This window comes from Salvelinus alpinus, chromosome 11, assembly GCF_045679555.1.
Source record: "Salvelinus alpinus chromosome 11, SLU_Salpinus.1, whole genome shotgun sequence".
NCBI lineage: Eukaryota > Metazoa > Chordata > Actinopteri > Salmoniformes > Salmonidae > Salvelinus > Salvelinus alpinus.
Genome location: NC_092096.1, coordinates 35,860,384 through 35,881,829, shown reverse-complemented (window position 1 = coordinate 35,881,829; position 21,446 = coordinate 35,860,384). Strand labels below are relative to the sequence as shown.

Sequence of the window (21,446 nt, the reverse complement as noted above, 5' to 3'; positions counted from 1 at the left end):
CAGGCTGACCCCCCACCCCTTCAACCTCTGCAGCAATGCTGGCAGCACTCATACGTCTATTTCCCAAAGACAACCTCTGGATATGACGCTGAGCACGTGCACTCAACTTCTTTGGTCGACCATGGCGAGGCCTGTTCTGAGTGGAACCTGTCCAGTTAAACCGCTGTATGGTCTTGGCCACCGTTCTGCAGCTCAGTTTCAGGGTCTTGGCAATCTTCTTATAGCCCAGGCCATCTTTATGTAGAGCAACAATTCTTTTTTTCAGATCCTCAGAGAGTTCTTTGCCATGAGGTGCCATGTTGAACTTCCAGTGACCAGTCAGTATGAGGGAGTGTGAGAGTGATGACACCAAATTTAACACACCTGCTCCCCATTCACACCTGAGACCTTGTAACACCAACGAGTCACATGACACCGGGGAGGGAAAATGGCTAATTGGGCCCAATTTCACTTAGGGGTGTACTCACTTTTGTTGCCAGCGGTTTAGACATTAATGGCTGTGTGTTGAGTTATTTTGAGGGGACAGCAAATTTACACTGTTATACAAGCTGTACACTCACTACTTTACATTGAAGCAAAGTGTCATTTCTTCAGTGTTGTCACATGAAAAGATATACACAAATATTTACAAAAATGTGAGGGGTGTACTCACTTTTGTGATATACTGTACATAGAACCACAAATAGACCCAAACAACAGCCTCCCTCCCTGGGTTAGCGTCCTACCCACTCCCCAGGCTTCAGGGCTTACCCCATGGTTGTAGACCTCAGAGTGCGTGAGCAGTAGCGTTCTGGTCCCTATCTGCAGTGGCAGACACTGTAGCTGTCCTCTGGCAACAGATCATCTGTCATTAGCTCTTGCAAGGCCACCTGGGAAATGTACTTCCTAAATCTCTTCATACCCTACATCCAATCCTTCTTTCCCTCCTTCCCTCCTTTCTTCCTGGCACTGTCTCGAGGATGCTCTTGTCATTGAGAAAGGAGTTAGTGTTAAAAACATTTCCATCCAGTCAGCTAACTATTTGCTGTCTATCTATCCATCACTCAGTGTGCTCCATTATGCTTTAATGAAGAGATGCGTCTCGTAGTGAATACTGAGGATTGAGACTGAGGATTGAGACTAACCTTGAAGAGTGTGTTTGTCCTTCCGATTCTGCCAATCAGTCAGTTATGGATATGTGTGTGTGTGAAGAGTGTGTATCGTCCTTGGTGTGTGTGTGTGTGTGTGTGTGTGTGTGTGTGAAGAGTGTGTATCGTCCTTGGTGTGTGTGGTCTGTGTTTATTCATTCCCACTCCATCTGTGGTGATGCAGTAGTGATTATCCATCTTGTCAGCGGTTCTCTGCCATTCCATTTATAATTCATCACAGCGGCCTCCCCTCTGTCATTAATCTACCCTGTGTGTGTGTGTGTGAGGGTGTGTGTGAGGTTGTGTAGGTATGTCTGTCTGCGTGTGTAGGTGCTTGAGTGATTTATTTGAATAAACATGCGGACTGCGGTTATAGCTTGATATGACATATTTATCAACTGCGGGGGACTGGAGAAGTAGCTGTGTGTGTGTGTGTGTGTGTGTGTGTGTGTGTGTGTGTGTGTGTGTGTGTGTGTGTGTGTGTGTGTGTGTGTGTGTGTGTGTGTGTGTGTGTGTGTGTGTGTGTGTGTGTGTGGGTGTGTGGGTGCTTAAGTGATTCATTTGAATAAACAAGCGGACTGCGGTTACAGCTTCATATTACTGATTTATCAACCGCGGGTGACTGGAGAAGTAGCTGTTTCCTATATGAATTTGTTAGGTTCTAATTTTCAGAGTAAAAACTCTACAGACACTATGAAAGCTTTAAACCAAGTTTATTCTGCCCAGAGGGTCAATACAGCTGCATTAGACAAAGCCATGTTGTCACCCGTGGTAGTGTATACATACCCCACCTTGGGTGGAGTCTCCTCCTCATCGCTACACATTGCATCATTCTTGCTAAGCAGGGAGCTAAGAGATCTGGGCCTTAAACGGTTCCTCCCCTTATCAGTACTGCCACATGTGACCGTTTTCCCTGCACTCAGCCCCTCCCAAACTTCATTATGGCACCCCTCATGTCTCTTTTAGAACTAATGATTTATAATAGTTAAAGCTCCAAAACCAAACCTATCAAATTATATGCAACAGTCTAGCCCAGCCTGGTTAGTGTGCGTGCGTGCGTGCGTGCGTGCGTGCGTGCGTGCGTGCGTGCATGCGTGCGTGCTTTGGAGTTATAATCTTCAAATGACCATGTTGCAGACTAGTGACATTTCTGTTGATTTTAGCGTTTTCTATTCCTCTCTCGTTTCTCATAAAGGTCAGGTGTGTTTGTGTGTTATTGCTTATTTGTGTGTGTGTGTAATTGTCTAGTTGAGTGTGTATATCAAATTTAATGCTGAAAGCTTTTTGAGAATCTTGAGTGTCATACTGCAACTCACATTCTAATCCATTAAACATCAAGTGCCATTGTCTGTGATTGCCTTTTTCTCTGTGTGTGTGTGTGTGTGTTTGCCCATGTGCGTGCGTGCGTGCATGCATTTATTTACCTGTGTGTTTGCCCGTGTGTGTGTGTGAGAGAGTGTATTTCAAGGGTATTTGTCTTTCTGTTGTGTCAGTGTCCTCTGCGCTGAGTGGTGTGGAGTGCTCTCCTCACATAATGACTGTGTGAGCCTTTAAGGCTGTTAAGCTGGGTGGTTTGACACCTGAATTCAGGACTCTTGATCGGGGAGAACATGCTGGAACACAGGAGACCGAGGAGACACAGCTACAGTCCTCAAACCTTCCATCACCTACCTGTCAGCAACTGCTATTCATTTTCTCCATTATTCTTTCTCTGTCTCGATGTCTCTCTCTTTGATGGTTGTTTCTCTCACTTTCCCTCTCTTTCTTGATTACTCTCTTTCACTCCCTCTCATTTTCTCCCTCTTTCTCTTCTTCTCTCTCTCTGTTTCTTGATTACTCTTTCTCCCTCTCCCATTTTCTTTCTCTTTCCTTTCCTTTCTCTTTTTTTCAAACATGCATCACTGTCCTCTCTCCCTTTTCCCCTCCCTCACTTCTCCCTGCCCTGTCTCCTCTCTGTTAGGAAATGCTGTGCATGTTGTGCTTAGTGGGGGGAGTGGCGGGTTGTGGGAAGTGGGGGAATTGAATCTATGTCCCGTTCCAGTCTGATCATGGCAGTTGGTGAGCATACTCCTCCATGTTTAACTCTCTGGTTCTGTCAGTCGCCGTGTGTGTGTGTGTGTGTGTGTGTGTGTGTGTGTGTGTGTGTGTGTGTGTGTGTGTTCATGCTTGTGCATGTGTGTGTGTGTGTCTTTCTCTCCAATAGCCAGCCTGACTGGATGGCAAAAACAGAAAGACAAGGTTGATATTCTGTACATCCATTGCACATATCTAGCCTCCTATTCAACAGGGATGTTCCCCTCAATCTACTATAGCACTAGGTTAGGTGAAGCTGTCAATAGATCACTTAATGCCGTCCCCCGGCGTTAGATGTTCCTCCATAAATCGACGATATACCAGGACTTCATATTCACTCTGCGTCCCCTCTCAAATCAGCAGGCGATCTGAACCCGCCTGTCCAAATCAATGGAGAATTGACTTTCCCTATCTGTTCTATGGAAAGCTTGTTTTGCTGCAGAGAGAGAATCAATGTGTAATCTATGCATATCTCTGAAGCTGCTGCTCTTCTGAGTGGGAGGGGAATGCTGATAGGGTATCACAGTGTTCTCGTGTTCTCGTGCACTTCTGACCAGAGATAGGGCTGCGTGCCATTTGGATGCAGAAACACACACATGCAAATTACTTCTAGCATCGCCCTACTGTGTGTGTGTGTGTGTGTGTGTGTGTGTGTGTGTGTGTGTGTGTGCATGAGGGGGGCGTGTGTGTGTGTGTGTTTCATTAGGATTCATTTTCTTCAGTGCACTGAAGCACACAAATATGCCTTTTCCCGTTTGCAGTCTTGTCTAATCAAAGTTTAATTTCACTTCAAGCCACATGTTCATTTGAAAAGTTTTGTCTCACAGTTCACCATCCCAAATACCGAACTCACTAACACATCTCCAGTCATAGCTTCAGCTGCAGAGCAGATCACACAGAACCGTTCCTTACAGCTCTGTGTTTGTTGTTCCAGTTAGTCCTTCAGTAGAGAAACGGCCACCCACTCAGACTGGAGCTGAAACCTTTCCATTTCTATAGAGGAGCCAGCTTATCTGTTCTAAATGATAAGGGGCAGCCATTGACTGTAATGGAGAATCATTTAGTGATTTAACAGTGTGTGTGTCTGTGTGTGTGTGTGTGTTCCCTGTCGCTTCCCGCTCCCCTCTCTCTGTTTTCTTTCATTACTCATTCTCCTCTCTCAGCTACCAGTCCTTTCACTTTCCCCTCCTCCCCCACTCCTCCCATCTCCCCTCTCCCTCTCTCCTCTGTCTCCTGCTCAGTCAAGCAGACCTCTTTTTTCCTCTCTTTCTGTCCGTTGCCATGTAATGGTCTCAGGTAGCTCCCCCAGTGCGACAGAATCAATAGCACAGCCGCTTGGACTCCTGCGTCCCAAATGGTACCATATGGCCTTTGTAGTGCACTACTTTTTGACCAGGGCCCATAGAGCTCTGATCAACAGTAGTGCACCAGAGGGAATAGGGTTCCATTTGGGACACAGCCCCATATCTAAACTCACGGAGGACATGATGACCAACAGAACAGGATGTTCTTTCATGGCTGTTTGCAGTAAACAACATAGAGTGTGGTTGAATACGGTGCGATTCAACTTCCTGTACATGTAATGTAAGAATGTGACCAATAGTTAACATTTGACCCCTCTCTCTCTCTTTCTATTTGTCTCTGTTCTTTCCTCTTGTCTTGTCTTCTCCCTCTAGGTTCCTGACCTACTGCTACCTGTTGGCGTTCAACGCCTGGCTGCTGCTGTCTCCCGCGGTGCTGTGTTATGACTGGCAGGTGGGCAGTATACCCCTGGTGGAGTCACTGTGGGACACGCGCAACGTCGCCGCCCTGCTGCTGGGAGTGGTCATGGTCGCCCTCTGTCTGCACTGTGTCATGTCGCTACAGGTGAGATGGACATGGAGATTAGGTGCCCTCAGAACAGCCTCAATTCGTCGGGGCATGGACTTTACAAGGTGTCGGAGGTGTTCCGCAGGGATGCTGGCCCATGGTGACTCCAATGCTTCCCACAATTGTGTCAAGTTGGATGGATGTCCTTTGGTTGGTGGACCATTCTTGATACACACGGGACACTGTTGAGCGTGAAAAACCCAGCAGTGTTGCAATTCTTGACACAAAACGGTGCGCCTGGCACCTACTACCATACCCCGTTCAAAGGCACTTAAATATTTTGTCTTGCCCATTCACCCTCTGAATGGCACACACACAAAAACCATGTCTCAATTGTCTCAAGGCTTAAAAATCCTTCTTTAACCTGTCTCCTCCCCTTCATCTACACTGATTGAAGTGGATTTAACAAGTGACATCAATAAGGGATCATAGTTCACCTGGATTTACCTGGTCAGTCTGTCATGAAAAGAGCATGTGTTCTTAATGTTTTGTACACAGTGTATTGATTCTATCTGTCTAGTACTTGGAAGTCTACATTAGAAGCTAGAGGTTTCTGAATTAGGCCTGCTTTTACACACGGATACTCACAGGTTTCTAAACACAGACACTATGCTATGAAAACTCTCACCTTCTAATCACACCACACTGTTATAGGAGTTGCGCAAACTCTCACACGTTATTTGCCCCGACCCACACCATGAACATACAGTACACGGCGTTCTCTGCGTTGCCGTGGTGACAGGCAGTGTTTAGAGAAGGAGACTTATTATGTGTGAAAAGTGTGTGGGTATGCTCTCACATAGCACCCTCCTCTTAGTGCATCCACCCTCCCTCCCTCTCTCTCCTCTCGCTCTCTCCCTTCTCCTCTCTTTCTCCCCTGAGATGAACTCATTCTACAAGCCTTATTCAATCAAGCCTGCTCGTCAAAAGCATCATTCATCGTTATTGAATAGACCTTTGGTCCCCATCTCACTCAGAGTGAGAGATGTCTCGGCTGCTACTGTCAGGAGTCAACACCGGATGGCATTTGTGATATTGATCTCTTTACCCTGCTTGTCCTTCCCGTAGTTTGCGTCAGTATAACTGTTTAAAGCTGAACGAATTGTGAAAGCTCTTGTTCTCTTCCTGTAGTTTGGTAGGTAACTTTTCTCAATACGCTGATCTTCCTGTAGAGAATGAAGTGAAACAAGGAGGCAGGTAGCCTTAGCATTTTAAGAGCGTCGGGCCAGTAACTGAAAGGTCGCTGGTTCGAATCTCCAAACGGACTAGATTAAAAAATCTGTCTATGTGCCCTTGAGTAAGGCAATTCACCCTAATTGCTCCTGTAAGTACTATTTCTCAATGAACTTTACCCTAAACATGGCCTCAACACCAGTCATCCGGAACAGCCCACTCAAACAGAGTTCTGTGATCATGTATGAGTGATGGGAACAGGAAGTGTATTGAAAAGGAGTCAGGTGTGTATGTGCATGCCAGAGCAAGACGAGGAAAGACAAGTGCAAGTGAGGAAAAGCTAGATAGAGAGATGCAGTACGAATGAGAGGGAGAGTAAAAGAGAGGAAGCGGAAGAAAAGGGAGCATAAAGACTTTTCCATTCGCAGGGAAGAGTGAGGAAATTAGATGAACATTTAATTGGCCAGCCCCTGCTGGGTGGGAACAGGTTTACTGTAGGAGAAGCTGACTCGTACTCTACATTACAGCAATGGTATTCTGCTGTGCACTAATCAGACAGGGGTAAACTCATTAGGCTGGTTAGTGTCATTGGTTGTTAAGACAAGTTATCACTGCTTTGATGGCTTTATTTCGAGAGAGAGAGATGGAAGGTAATGTGCAGCACAGGTTCATTTATCCTCTGATGAGAGTGGAGTGGTACCATGATGGAGGGTTCATATTACTCGAAATTCCATCTTTCTCACAGGTCGACCGATTAATCGGAATGGCCTATTTCAAGTTTTCATAACAATCGGTAATCCGCATTTTTGGACACCGATCATGGCCGATTACATTGCACTCCACGAGGAGACTGCGTGGCAGGCTGACTACCTGTTATGCGAGTGCAGCAAGGAGCCAAGGTAAGGTGCTAAGCTAGCATTAAACGTATCTTATAAAAAACAATCAATCTTCTTGACGCACGGATCCCTTTAGCGGGATCATTTTCATCAACAACCGCTTAATTGCAGAGCGCCAAATTAAAAACAATTTGCTAAAAATATTTATATTAATGAAATCACAAGTGCAATATAGCAAAACACAGTTTAGCTTGATGTTAATCCACCTGTCAGATTGTGAAAATATGCTTTACAGCGAAAGCAATCCGAGTTTATCCATCACTAGACAAAACATTAAGAACACCTAGCAGCCATATAGATTGGTCACGAAAGCCAGAATAGCAATAAAATTAATCGCTTAACTTTGATCTTCGGATGTTTGCACTCACGAGACTCCCAGTTACACAATAAATGTTCCTTTTGTTCGATAAAGATTTTTTTTATATCAAAAAACCTCCATTTGTTTGGTGCGTTATGTTCAATATTCCACAGCCTTAGGCAATTCATCAAGGCTTGACGAAAATTCCATATAGTATCCGTAAAGGTCGTAGAAACATGTCAAATGTTTTTAATAATCAATCCTCAGGTTGTTTTTAACATCAATAATCGATAATATTTCAACCGGACTGTGAACTATTCAATACTGGAGAGAAAGAAAATGTCGAGCAACCAGTGTCGCGTGCAAGAACTAATGGAGGGACATCCGTCTATCCACTGACGCGTTTTGATAAATCTTGCTTATTTTTCAAAATAAAAGCTTGAAACTATGTCTAAAGACTGTTCACACCCTGAGGAAGCCACAGGAAAAGGAATCTGGTTGATATCCTTTTAAATGGACGAAAGGCAGGCAATGGAACAGTGATTTTTCAAAATAGAAGTCACTTCTGGGTTGGATTTCCTCACGTTTTCGCCTGCAAAATCAGTTCTGTTATACTCACAGACAATATTTTGACAGTTTTGGAAACTTTAGAGTGTTTTCTATCCTACTCTGTCAATTATATGCATATTCTAGCATCTGGACCTGAGAAATAGGCAGCTCACAATGGGAACATTATTTTTCCAAACATAAAAATTCTGCCCCCTAGCTTCAAGAGGTTAACATAATCACTAGTTAACTACACATGGTTGATGATATTACTAGTTTATCTAGCTTGTCCTGCGTTGCATATAATCGATGCGGTGCCTGTTAATTTATCATTGAATCATAGCCTACTTCGCCAAACGGGTGATTTAACAAGCGCAGTCGCGAAAAAAGCACTGTCGTTGCACCATTGTGTACCTGACCATAAACATCAATGCCTTTCTTAAAATCAATACACAGAAGTATACATTTTTAAACCTGCATATTTAGTTAAAAGAAATTCATGTTAGCAGGCAATATTAAACTAGGGAAATTGTGTCACTTCTCTTGCGTTCATTGCACGCAGAGTCAGGGTATATGCAACAGTTTGGGCCGCCTGGCTCGTTGCGAACTAATTTGCCAGAATTTTACGTAATTATCACATAACATTGAAGGTTGTGCAATGTAACAGGAATATTTAGACTTATGGATGCCACCCGTTAGATAAAATACGGAACGGTTCCGTATTTCACTGAAAGAATAAACGTTTTGTTTTCTAAATGATAGTTTCTGGATTTGACCATATTATATATTATTTCTGTGTGTTATTATGTTATAATTAAGTCTATGATTAGATATTTGATAGAGCAGTCTGACTGAGCGGTGGTAGGCAGCAGCAGGCTCGTAAGCATTCATTCAAACAGCACTTTCGTGCGTTTGCCAGCAGCTCTTCGCAATGCTTCAAGCATTGCGCTGTTTATGACTTCAAGCCTATCAAATCCCGAGATTAGGCTAGTGTAACCGATGTGAAATGGCTAGCTAGTTAGCGGGGTGCGCGCTAATAGCGTTTCAAACGTCACTCGCTCTGAGACTTGGAGTAGTTGTTCCCCTTGCTCAGCAAGGACCGCTGCTTTTGTGGAGCTATAGGTAACGATGCTTCAAGGGTGGCTGTTGTCGAGGGTGGCTGTTGCTATACTGTTACACTGGCAATACTAAAGTGCCTATAAGAACATCCAATAGTCAAAGGTATATGAAATACAAATGGTATGGAGAGAAATAGTCCTGTAATTCATATAATAACCTCAACCTAAAACTTCTTACCTGGGAATATTGAAGACTCATGTTAAAAGGAACCACCAGCTTTCATATGTTCTCATGTTCTGAGCAAGGAACTTAAACGTTAGCTTTTTTACATGGCACATATTGCACTTTTACTTTCTTCTCCAACACTTTGTTTTTGCATTATTTAATCCAAATTGAACATGTTTCATTATTTATTTGAGGCTAAATTGATTTGATTGATGTATTATATTAAGGTAAAACAAGTTTTCATTCAGTATTGTTGTAATTGTCATTATTACAAAGAAATAAATAAATGCATTTTTAAAAATCGGATGATTTAATCGGTATCGGCTTTTTTTGGTCCTCCAATACTCGGTATCGGCGTTGAAAAATCATAATCGGTCGACCTCTAGTTTTCATGCGGCTAGGTTATTTATAAATGGCTTTCTCCCTTCCTCTCTCTTTGTCTCTCGCTCTCTCTCTCCCCCTCTCTCCCGTCACACTCCCGACATGCAACAAAGGCCCTTGGGAGATGTCCCATAGTCACATCAGTGTGACTTGCCTCTGTAACCCCTATGACCTCCCCTAGAGAGATCTGTCTGTATCATCACCCACAACCACCTCAAGCAGAATGAACAGGTGACCCTTGACCCCAGGAAGTAATTGGTGCATCACTCCTGTCCTCTGTTTGTGTTTGTCACTTCCTGGTTCCTGCCCTTAACCTTGACCTCAAGAAGTCATTGAAGCGTTTAAAGCATGCTCTGTGGGCGCATTCCAGGCCTGGCTACATTGAAGTTTCCTGCTAGATCACACAACGCCTGGATGAACGCAGCCCATGCCGCCATTGCTTGATGTGGGCATTGTGACTGCAATATGCAGTAGTTTGTCTGCAACATGGTCAATGTCATAGAATTAGACTGACCACTTCCAGGGTCGGTCACTTCCTGATTTATATCCCTGACCATTGACACGGGGGTGTGGGGGGTCAGTACATCATCAGCAAAGGCATACAGTATAGAAAACTCATGGAACCAACAGCTGCCTGAGAGGAACAAGTACGAGAGAGGGCAGGGAAAGCCTGAGAGGAACAAGTACGTGAGAGGGCAAGGAAAGCCTGAGAGGAACAAGTACGAGAGAGGGCAGGGAAGGCCTGAGAGGAACAAGTACGTGAGAGGGCAGGGAAAGCCTGAGAGGAACAAGTACGTGAGAGGGCAGGGAAAGCCTGAGAGGAACAAGTACGTGAGAGGGCGAGGACAGCCTGAGAGGAACAAGTACGAGAGAGGGCAGGGAAAGCCTGAGAGGAACAAGTACGTGAGAGGGCAGGGAAGGCCTGAGAGGAACAAGTACGTGAGAGGGCAGGGAAAGCCTGAGAGGAACAAGTACGTGAGAGGGCAGGGAAAGCCTGAGAGGAACAAGTACGTGAGAGGGCAGGGAAAGCCTGAGAGGAACAAGTACGTGAGAGGGCGAGGACAGCCTGAGAGGAACAAGTACATGAGATGGCAAGGAAAGCCTGAGAGTGTCAAGTACGTGAGAGGGCAGGGAAAGCCTGAGAGTGTCAAGTACGTGAGAGGGCAGGGAAAGCCTGAAAGTGTCAAGTACGTGAGAGGGCAGTGAAAGCCTGAGAGGAACAAGTACGTGAGAGGGAAGGGAAAGCCTGAGAGGAACAAGTACGTGAGAGGGCAGGGAAAGCCTGAGAGGAACAAGTACGTGAGAGGGCAGGGAAAGCCTGAGAGGAACAAGTACGTGAGAGGGCAGGGAAAGCCTGAGAGGAACAAGTATGTGAGAGGGCAGGGAAAGCCTGAGAGGAACAAGTACGTGAGAGGGCAGGGAAAGCCTGAGAGTGTCAAGTACGTGAGAGGGCAGGGAAAGACTGAGAGGAACAAGTACATGAGATGGCAGGGAAAGCCTGAGAGGAACAAGTACATGAGAGGGCAGGGAAAGCCTGAGAGGAACAAGTATGTGTGAGGGCAGGGAAAGCCTGAGAGTGTCAAGTACGTGTGAGGGCAGGGAAAGCCTGAGAGGAACAAATACGTGAGAGGGCAGGGAAAGCCTGAGAGTGTCAAGTACGTGAGAGGGCAGCGAAAGCCTGAGAGTGTCAAGTACGTGAGAGGGCAGGGAAAGCCTGAGAGTGTCAGGTATGTGAGAGGGCAGTGAAAGCCTGTGAGGAACAAGTACGTGAGAGGGCAGGGAAAGCCTGAGAGGAACAAGTACGTGAGTGGGAAGGGAAAAACTGAGAGGAACAAGTACGTGAGAGGGCGAGGAAAGCCTGAGAGGAACAAATACGTGAGAGGGCAGGGAAAAACTGAGAGGAACAAGTACATGAGAGGGCAAGGAAAGCCTGAGAGGAACAAGTACGTGTGAGGGCAGGGAAAGCCTGAGAGGAACAAATACGTGAGAGGGCAGGGAAAGCCTGAGAGTGTCAAGTACGTGAGAGGGCAGCGAAAGCCTGAGAGTGTCAAGTACGTGAGAGGGCAGGGAAAGCCTGAGAGGAACAAGTATGTGAGAGGGCAGGGAAAGCCTGAGAGGAACAAGTACGTGAGAGGGCGAGGAAAGCCTGAGAGGAACAAATACGTGAGAGGGCAGGGAAAGACTGAGAGGAACAAGTATGTGAGAGGGCAGGGAAAGCCTGAGAGGAACAAGTACGTGAGAGGGCGAGGAAAGCCTGAGAGGAACAAATACATGAGAGGGCAGGGAAAGCCTGAGAGGAACAAGTACGTGAGAGGGCAGGGAAAGCCTGAGAGTGTCAAGTACGTGAGAGGGCAGCGAAAGCCTGAGTGTCAAGTACGTGTGAGGGCAGGGAAAGACTGAGAGGAACAAGTACGTGAGAGGGCAGGGAAAGCCTGAGAGGAACAAGTTTGTGAGAGGCCAGGGAAAGCCTGAGAGGAACAAGTACGTGAGAGGGCAGGGAAATCCTGAGAGGAACAAGTATGTGTGAGGGCAGGGAAAGACTGAGAGGAACAAGTTTGTGAGAGGCCAGGGAAAGCCTGAGAGGAACAAGTACGTGAGAGGGCAGGGAAAGCCTGAGAGGAACAAGTACGTGAGAGGGCAGGGAAAGCCTGAGAGGAACAAGTACGTGAGAGGGCAGGGAAAGCCTGAGTGTCAAGTACGTGTGAGGGCAGGGAAAGACTGAGAGGAACAAGTACGTGTGAGGGCAGGGAAAGCCTGAGAGGAACAAGTACGTGAGAGGGCAGGGAAAGCCTGAGAGTGTCAAGTACGTGAGAGGGCAGCGAAAGCCTGAGTGTCAAGTACGTGAGAGGGCAGGGAAAGCCTGAGAGGAACAAGTTTGTGAGAGGCCAGGGAAAGCCTGAGAGGAACAAGTACGTGAGAGGGCAGGGAAAGCCTGAGAGGAACAAGTATGTGAGAGGGCGAGGAAAGCCTGAGAGGAACAAGTACGTGAGAGGGCAGGGAAAGCCTGAGAGGAACAAGTTTGTGAGAGGCCAGGGAAAGCCTGAGAGGAACAAGTACGTGAGAGGGCGAGGAAAGCCTGAGAGGAACAAATACGTGAGAGGGCAGCGAAAGCCTGAGTGTCAAGTGCGTGAGAGCGCAGGGAAAGCCTGAGTGTCAAGTACGTGAGAGGGCAGGGAAAGACTGAGAGGAACAAGTACATGAGAGGGCAGGGAAAGACTGAGAGGAACAAGTACATGAGAGGGCAGGGAAAGCCCGAGAGGAACAAGTACGTGAGAGGGCAGGGAAAGCCTGAGAGGAACAAGTACATGAGAGGGCAGGGAAAGCCTGAGAGGAACAAGTACGTGAGAGGGAAGGGAAAGCCTGAGAGGAACAAGTACATGAGAGCGCAGGGAAAGACTGAGAGGAACAAGTACGAGAGAGGGCAGGGAAAGCCTGAGAGGAACAAGTATGTGAGAGGGCAGGGAAAGCCTGAGAGGAACAAGTACATGAGAGGGCAGGGAAAGCCTGAGAGGAACAAGTACATGAGAGGGCAGGGAAAGCCTGAGAGGAACAAGTACGTGAGAGGGCAGGGAAAGCCTGATAGGAACAAGTACGTGAGAGGGCAGGGAAAGCCCGAGAGGAACAAGTACGTGAGAGGGCAGGGAAAGCCTGATAGGAACAAGTACGTGAGAGGGCAGGGAAAGCCTGATAGGAACAAGTATGTGAGAGGGCAGGGAAAGCCTGAGAGGAACAAGTACGTGAGAGGGCAGGGAAAGCCCGAGAGGAACAAGTACGTGAGAGGGCAGGGAAAGCCTGATAGGAACAAGTATGTGAGAGGGCAGGGAAAGCCCGAGAGGAACAAGTACGTGAGAGGGCAGGGAAAGCCTGATAGGAACAAGTATGTGAGAGGGCAGGGAAAGCCTGATAGGAACAAGTATGTGAGAGGGCAGGGAAAGCCTGATAGGAACAAGTATGTGAGAGGGCAGGGAAAGCCTGATAGGAACAAGTACGTGAGAGGGCAGGGAAAGCCTGATAGGAACAAGTATGTGAGAGGGCAGGGAAAGCCCGAGAGGAACAAGTACGTGAGAGGGCAGGGAAAGCCTGATAGGAACAAGTACGTGAGAGGGCAGGGAAAGCCTGAGAGGAACAAGTACGTGAGAGGGCAGGGAAGAACCTAGAGGAACAAGTACGTGAGAGGGCAGGGAAAGCCTGATAGGAACAAGTATGTGAGAGGGCAGGGAAAGCCTGATAGGAACAAGTATGTGAGAGGGCAGGGAAAGCCCGAGAGGAACAAGTACGTGAGAGGGCAGGGAAAGCCTGATAGGAACAAGTATGTGAGAGGGCAGGGAAAGCCCGAGAGGAACAAGTACGTGAGAGGGCAGGGAAAGCCTGATAGGAACAAGTACGTGAGAGGGCAGGGAAAGCCTGATAGGAACAAGTACGTGAGAGGGCAGGGAAAGCCTGAGAGGAACAAATACGTGAGAGGGCAGGGAAAGCCTGATAGGAACAAGTACGTGAGAGGGCAGGGAAAGCCTGATAGGAACAAGTACGTGAGAGGGCAGGGAAAGCCTGATAGGAACAAGTACGTGAGAGGGCAGGGAAAGCCTGATAGGAACAAGTATGTGAGAGGGCAGGGAAAGCCCGATAGGAACAAGTACGTGAGAGGGCAGGGAAAGCCTGATAGGAACAAGTACGTGAGAGGGCAGGGAAAGCCTGATAGGAACAAGTATGTGAGAGGGCAGGGAAAGCCCGAGAGGAACAAGTACGTGAGAGGGCAGGGAAAGCCTGATAGGAACAAGTACGTGAGAGGGCAGGGAAAGCCTGATAGGAACAAGTACGTGAGAGGGCAGGGAAAGCCTGATAGGAACAAGTACGTGAGAGGGCAGGGAAAGCCTGATAGGAACAAGTATGTGAGAGGGCAGGGAAAGCCTGAGAGGAACAAGTACGTGAGAGGGCAGGGAAAGCCCGAGAGGAACAAGTACGTGAGAGGGCAGGGAAAGCCTGAGAGGAACAAGTACGTGAGAGGGCAGGGAAAGCCTGATAGGAACAAGTATGTGAGAGGGCAGGGAAAGCCTGAGAGGAACAAGTACATGAGAGGGCAGGGAAAGCCCGAGAGGAACAAGTACGTGAGAGGGCAGGGAAAGCCTGATAGGAACAAGTACGTGAGAGGGCAGGGAAGAACCTAGAGGAACAAGTACGTGAGAGGGCAGGGAAAGCCTGAGAGGAACAAGTACATGAGAGGGCAGGGAAAGCCTGAGAGGAACAAGTACGTGGGTGGGCAGGGAAAGAAAACACCTTACAGTGGAGTGTGTTTGTTGGTTTATTTGCTCTATTTACTGTTCAAAATGATGGGTTGGATCCCATTTTGTGAGTGTGTGTGTGTGTCAAATAAAATTTTATTGGTCACATACACATGGTTAGCAGATGTTATTGCGAGGTTAGTGAAATTCTTGTGCTTCTAGATCCGACAGTGCAGCAATATCTAACAGGTAATATCAACAATTCCACAAAAAATAACATAATACACAAAATCTAGTAAAGGAATGGGATGAGAATATTTCAGTATGAGATATATGGATGAGCAGTGACAGAGCGGCTAAGATCCAATAGGTAGTAAAGAATAGGAAGTGAAGGATACAGTATATACACATGAGATGAGTAATGCGAGATATGTAAACATTATTAAAGTGACTAGTGTTCCATGTATTAAAGTGGCCAATGATATCAAGTCTGTAGGTAGGTAGCCGCGGCTCTGTGCTAGTGATGGCTGTTTAGCAATCTGATGGCCTTGAGATAGAAGCTGTTTTTCAATCTCTCTGTCCCAGCTTTGATGCACATGTACTGACCTCACCTTCTGGACAGAAGCGGGGTGAACAGGTAGTGGCTCGGGTGATTGTTGTCCTTGATGATCTTTTTGGCCTTCCTGTGACATCGGGTGCTGTAGGTGTCCTGGAGGGCAGGTAGTTTGCCCCCGGTGATGCGTTGTACAGACCGCACCACCCTCTGGGTGTGGGCGGTGCAGTTGCCGTACCAGGCGGTGATACAGCCCGACAGGATGCTCTCAATTGTGCACCTGTAAAAGTTAGTGAGTGTTTTCGGGGAGACAAGGCACATTTTTTTCAGCCTCCTGAGGTTGAAGAGGCGCTGTTGCGCCTTCTCCACCACACTGTCTGAGTGCGTGGACCATTTCAGTTTGTCGGTGATATGTACACCGATGAACTTAAAACTTTCCACCTTCTCCACTGCTGTCCTGTTGACGTGGATAGGGGGGTGCTCCCTCTGCTGTTTCCTGAAGTCCACGATCATCTCTTTTATTCTCACCTCCTCCCTGTAGGCTGTCTCGTCGTTGTTGGTTATCAAGCCTACCACTGTAATGTCGTCTGCAAACTTGATGATTGAGTTGGAGGCGTGCATGGCCACGCAGTCGTGGCTGAACGGAGTACAGGAGAGGGTACTATGGTGTTAAATGCTGAGCTGTAGTCAATGAACAGCATTCTTACATAGGTATTCCTCTTGTCCAGATGGGATAGAGTAGTGTGATGGCGATTGCATCGTGTGTGCGTGCACATGTACTCGCATGCATGTGTGTGTGTCTGTGTGTGTGTCTGTGTGTGTGTGTGTGTACTGCCTAGCCATCTGTTGGCCTGGCAGGGCTGGTGAGTGTGTGTGTGGACTGGGACATATGTCAGTCGGCCAGTTCTGAAGGGTTCTACTGGGATGGACTAACAGTTGTGAGTCCAGAACTAGAGGGGTCTGATCTGGGAGGGATGCCTTGCTGCTGACCACCCACTATAGTCATCTGGAGCACTGGGCTGTAGCACAGAACATTCCTCTACACCAGGGGCTGAGAGAGGAGGAGAGAGGAAAGGAGGGATGGTGGAAAGGAAAGAGGAGAGGAGGAGTAGACTGACAGGAAACTAGAGGACATTTAGAATGGAAAGGAAAGAGTTGAGTAGAGAACTGAGGAGATGAGTGCTGAAGAGATGGAGAGATTGACAGGGCGGAAGAGCGAGAAGAGATGAACAGATGATAGAGAGGAGGAGGAGGAGGATGGAGGGAGAAAGGTCTGCAAGGTTAAAGCAGCTGTGTCGCCGCCTGACAAATTGTGACAGACGTTGTACAGGCGCCTGCTGCCGTCACCATAGTAACGGAGAAGCAGTTGAGACATTGCTCTCTTCTACAGCAGAGTTAAGACGGACTGGGAGAATAGAAAGAAGAAGAAGAGGAGGAGGAGGAGTAGGGTTAGATGACTTAGAGTGGAGGATAGAGAGAAAAGGACAGACGAGGGAGAGAGGGAGAGAGAGAGAGTCCCCTGAAGGGGCTGTGTTGGAATGACATACAGGGAACCAATGGCACATGGAGAGAGACTGTCAACAACCCACCCTCCCCCATCCATTCACTGGTCCACTCCACTGCCTACTGTATGGGATCACACTGCTTAGAGCAGCACGGTTGAATGGGGGAGAGTGTGTGTGCATGTGTTAATTACTGTGTGATCCTATCTATGGCATAATATCTAGCCCCCAGTCTGTGTGTGTCTGTAGTTGACTAGTGTGTGATCCTATCTATGTTCGCATGCTGTATGTCCCGCGGTGTGATTAGGTGGTTGACAAGAGAATGAGGCGTGGATTGGACCGGCGGCTTAATTAAGACGCCGCGGCTTTGTAACTGTAATTTAACGAGGGAATCAACGCCATTACTGAGAGCACAGTCATTAGACCAATTAGCTTCTGTTTGTTCTGATAACTACGCCGGCTATGTTCAGAATGGACAAATACAGGGGGATTTTTCACTCTTATTAAAAATGAATCGGTTCGACGCAGAGTAGATTTAAAATGAATGAACTGTTTTTAATGATCTACTCAATCGGCGTCGGGCTTCGATATTTCAGAGCATCAGTCAGAAATGCTCAGTAACTAAGTGCGACATGTATAATGAATATGTCATTGATCTATTTCCACTGCTGTTTGAAGTGGGCATGCTTACATGCACGTCATGTATTCAAACACTGGACAGTATGTGTGCTACTGCATACAACATGAAGGCAACAGGCGAAATGATTCAATGTGGGAATTTTAGGCTCTGGTTTTCCTATGGATGTGCTAACCTCTCACACTTTCTCTCCCTCTCTCCCCCCCCCCCGTCTCTCTGTAGAGGTTGGAAAATAGGGAGGTGTTGCTGGGGGTGTTGTTCCTGGTCTGTCCCTTCATCCCGGCCAGTAACCTCTTCTTCAGAGTGGGCTTCGTGGTGGCAGAGAGGGTCCTCTACATGCCCAGGTGGGTTGTGTGTGTGTTATTGTAGGTAATGTGTGTGTCGTGTGTGTTTTCCCACCTCTAAACCTCTCTAGGTTAGGATGGTTTTTAATTAGATAGCTGGTGTAATTCTCCTGTGTGCAGTAGTGTGTAGACTAGCTTGGTTTCCCTTACTGCATTTGTGTGTGTTTTAGGGCTGACCCCATTTATTCAGCTGGTCGATTGTTTGCAAAGGCCACAAACAGTGAGCAGCGGGAGGACCAGGTTTTTTTTCTTCTTCTGTTTAGGCTATATTGATCTCTGGCTCCCTCTTTTTAGTCATTTGTGTGTCTTCATTTTTATCCTACATCTACTGTAGTTGATTTATTTAACAATACACTTAACAAAAAAAAATTCAACCAAGAACAGACGACTCTCGGTCGACCAATATATTTCTTTGTTGGGGACAGCCCTAGTGTGTTTATCTATGCGGGAGTTTACAAGAGTGTGTACGAGTGAGTGATAGAACATATGGAGAGCTCATCACACACGCACACACACACACACACACACACACACACACACACACACACACACACACACACACACACACACACACACACACACACACACACACAAGGTTATTTTCTGCTGTGCTTCACACTTCAGTCAAGGGCCTCTGGTACGTCCTTGCAGTGGATTCCTATGAAGTGCTCTCTCTCTCCTCCCTCTTTCCTTTACGCTCTCTCGTCCCTCTCTCCTTTACTCTTTCTGCTCTCTCCATCTGTCTGTTCTTTCCTTTACTCTTTCTGCTCTCTCCATCTGTCTGTTCTCTCCTTTACTCTTTCTGTTCTCTCCTTTACTTTCTGCTCTCTCCATCTGTCTGTTCTCTCCTTTACTTTCTGCTCTCTCCACCTGTCTGTTCTCTCCTTTACTTTCTGCTCTCTCCATCTGTCTGTTCTCTCCTTTACTCTCTCTGCTCTCTCCATCTGTCTGTTCTCTCCTTTACTTTCTCTGCTCTCTCCATCTGTCTGTTCTCTCTCCATCTGTCTGTTCTCCTTTACTCTTTCTGCTCTCTCCATCTGTTTGTTCTCTCCTTTACTTTCTGCTCTCTCCATCTGTCTGTTCTCTCTCCATCTGTCTGTTCTCTCTCCATCTGTCTGTTCTCTCCTTTACTTTCTGCTCTCTCCATCTGTCTGTTCTCTCCTTTACTTTCTGCTCTCTCCATCTGTCTGTTCTCTCCTTTACATTCTGCTCTCTCCATCTGTCTGTTCTCTCTCCATCTGTCTGTTCTCTCTCCATCTGTCTGTTCTCTCTCCATCTGTCTGTTCTCTCCTTTACTTTCTGCTCTCTCCATCTGTCTGTTCTCTCTCCATCTGTCTGTTCTCTCTCCATCTGTCTGTTCTCTCCTTTACTCTCTGCTCTCTCCATCTCTCTGTTCTCTCTCCATCTGTCTGTTCTCTCTCCATCTGTCTGTTCTCTCCCGCTACCTTGCATCACTCTAAGGACTCCTTCCTCCTTCAGTGCTTTCAAGGGCGTCCCAGATAATATGTTTCTATTTATTTTTCCCGGTGCTGATATCTTATAAGAAAATCTAATTATTTTTGTCTGTCAATGTTCTATCTCTCTTCTTCTCTTTCTCTCTCTCGCTCGACTTTCCATTTTCCTGTCTCACGGCCTACCCCCATCTCTTTCTGCTAATCCGGTCCCTGTGTGTGTATGTATGTGTGTGTGTGTGTGCGCATGTGTGCGTGTAAGATTACCATGGCCGTAGGGGCCTGGAGCCCTGATCAGGCTCAGATGGGCCCTTGGGGGCCTCTGCCCTTTAAACACACATGCATGCCCGCGCGCACACAGACACACACATTCACTCCTGCAGGTTGAGAGTTTAGAGTGTATAGCCTGGAGGAAGCCGGGGGGGGGGGGGGGGGGCTGTGTAAAATCCGCTCTCTTCATCTTTCTCCACTCACTTAACCTCCTGCATGTATAATGACAGAATAAAGTGTCAACAGATGCTTCTCAAATATGTAAATGATCCCCCTCAAAAGCAGTTCCCATTGCTGTGATAGGAGGAGTAAGGGAATGGACCTCCTCCTCCTGTACTGTGGGGGGAGTTGATCAAACAGGAAACATGCAACTGTTTTCCAAAATGTATGTGTTGTATCGTCTCAGGCAGGTATATGTACAGTACAGTATGTGTGTTATTACAGCCTCGGTGTAACTAACCAGCGCAGTGGAATACTTGTCAACGAGGCAGAGGGCATGCTGGGATTGATTTAAAGTGAAGGGAACATGAGACGGTGCTAAAGAGAGACCCCTCACCTCTGCCTCTGCCTGTTACCTAAAAGTAGTCCAGACACATGGCTGGGCACAGGGTTTTCACTTCCATCTAAATGTAGTCTTTATTGGACATGGTTGCTTTAGGGAGGTTTATGCTCATACAATAGGTTTTCTCCTGCTCTATATCCCTGTTTAACCTCCTCCTAACCCCTTCCTTCCTTTTCCTATCGCAGCCTAACTCAAATTGTTCTAATTCCCCCCCCCCATCCCTCTCTCCATCCTTCTAACTATTAATTCTGCTAATCTTTCCTTGCTCGGGTCTGCAGGGGACTTTCACTTATACTCCCTGAGTCATCTGCGTAGCTGAGCGCAGGATTAGTAGTGATTTCCATGCAGACAGGTTCCCCATCCCAGGGTTTAATATCGCCCACTCACAGCTCGACACTCGGGCCGCTAAATGAATTCCACCCCAGCCTGAGGTATCAGAGATGCAAATGCAAAAGGGGATCGGGATTGTGTGTGTGTGTGTGTGTGAGACAGTGAGCGATTGCAATTATGTGAGCTAGCGTTTGAGTGTGTGTGACTGTTTGCATGAGAGAGAGAGATGTGTGATTTGTGATTGCGGCTAGAGAGACAATGTGGATGTGTGTGGGTGTATGAGAATGTATTGGAGGAGATTGGAATCTTGTGTAACAGGACTTTTCTACTATCCCTTTCCACTTTGCCGCGCCTGCAGAGAAAAGCTTTGTTTGCTTTTCAAATTAAACATTTGCCAGGTTCTCAGTTAGCATTCTGTGTGTTGTTAATTGATTTTCTCCGATGCGGCGTACCTTCCTTTTGTCTGACTTTCTGACGAACGCGCGAGCAGAACTTTTTAATGAAGGCCCAAGCGTACGAAGGCGTCTCCGGGGAAACAGAGTTCTGCTCCGTGTGTTTTTTTGAGAGCTTTCCGCTGCCTGCAATCACACAACCATTTTACTCCACGACAGAGCAAGAGGGAACGCTGGGACGTTATCATGGCAGGCAGGCTTGGTGTGTGTGTTTTGTGTCTGGCAGGGCTATACAACTGACAGAGGCGCGGGCGTTCCAGCTGAATCCATTGGCGGTGCTTTTCAGAGAGAGGACAATTAGCACAGGGTAATCTCATTCATGATAATGCTGATTCACTCAGTTGACGGTCTGCTGTCTGAGATCAACGTCACAGTGCCTGCTCTCTCTCTCTCTCTCACACACACACACACACACACACACACACACACACACACACACACACACACACACACACACACACACACACACACACACACAC

At 47.1% G+C, this 21,446-nt stretch overlaps 1 protein-coding gene across 1 annotated transcript in view; it reads left to right on the top strand.

Annotated features, from left to right (window-relative positions):
* Window positions 1–21,446, top strand: part of LOC139534069 (protein O-mannosyl-transferase TMTC1-like) — a 103,651-nt gene that overhangs the window by 63,327 nt on the left and 18,878 nt on the right. The window contains exons 7-8 of the mRNA XM_071332763.1: window positions 4,877–5,066; window positions 17,781–17,902. Coding sequence (XP_071188864.1) covers window positions 4,877–5,066; window positions 17,781–17,902 — 312 coding nt within the window. The remainder of the gene's footprint in view (window positions 1–4,876; window positions 5,067–17,780; window positions 17,903–21,446) is intronic.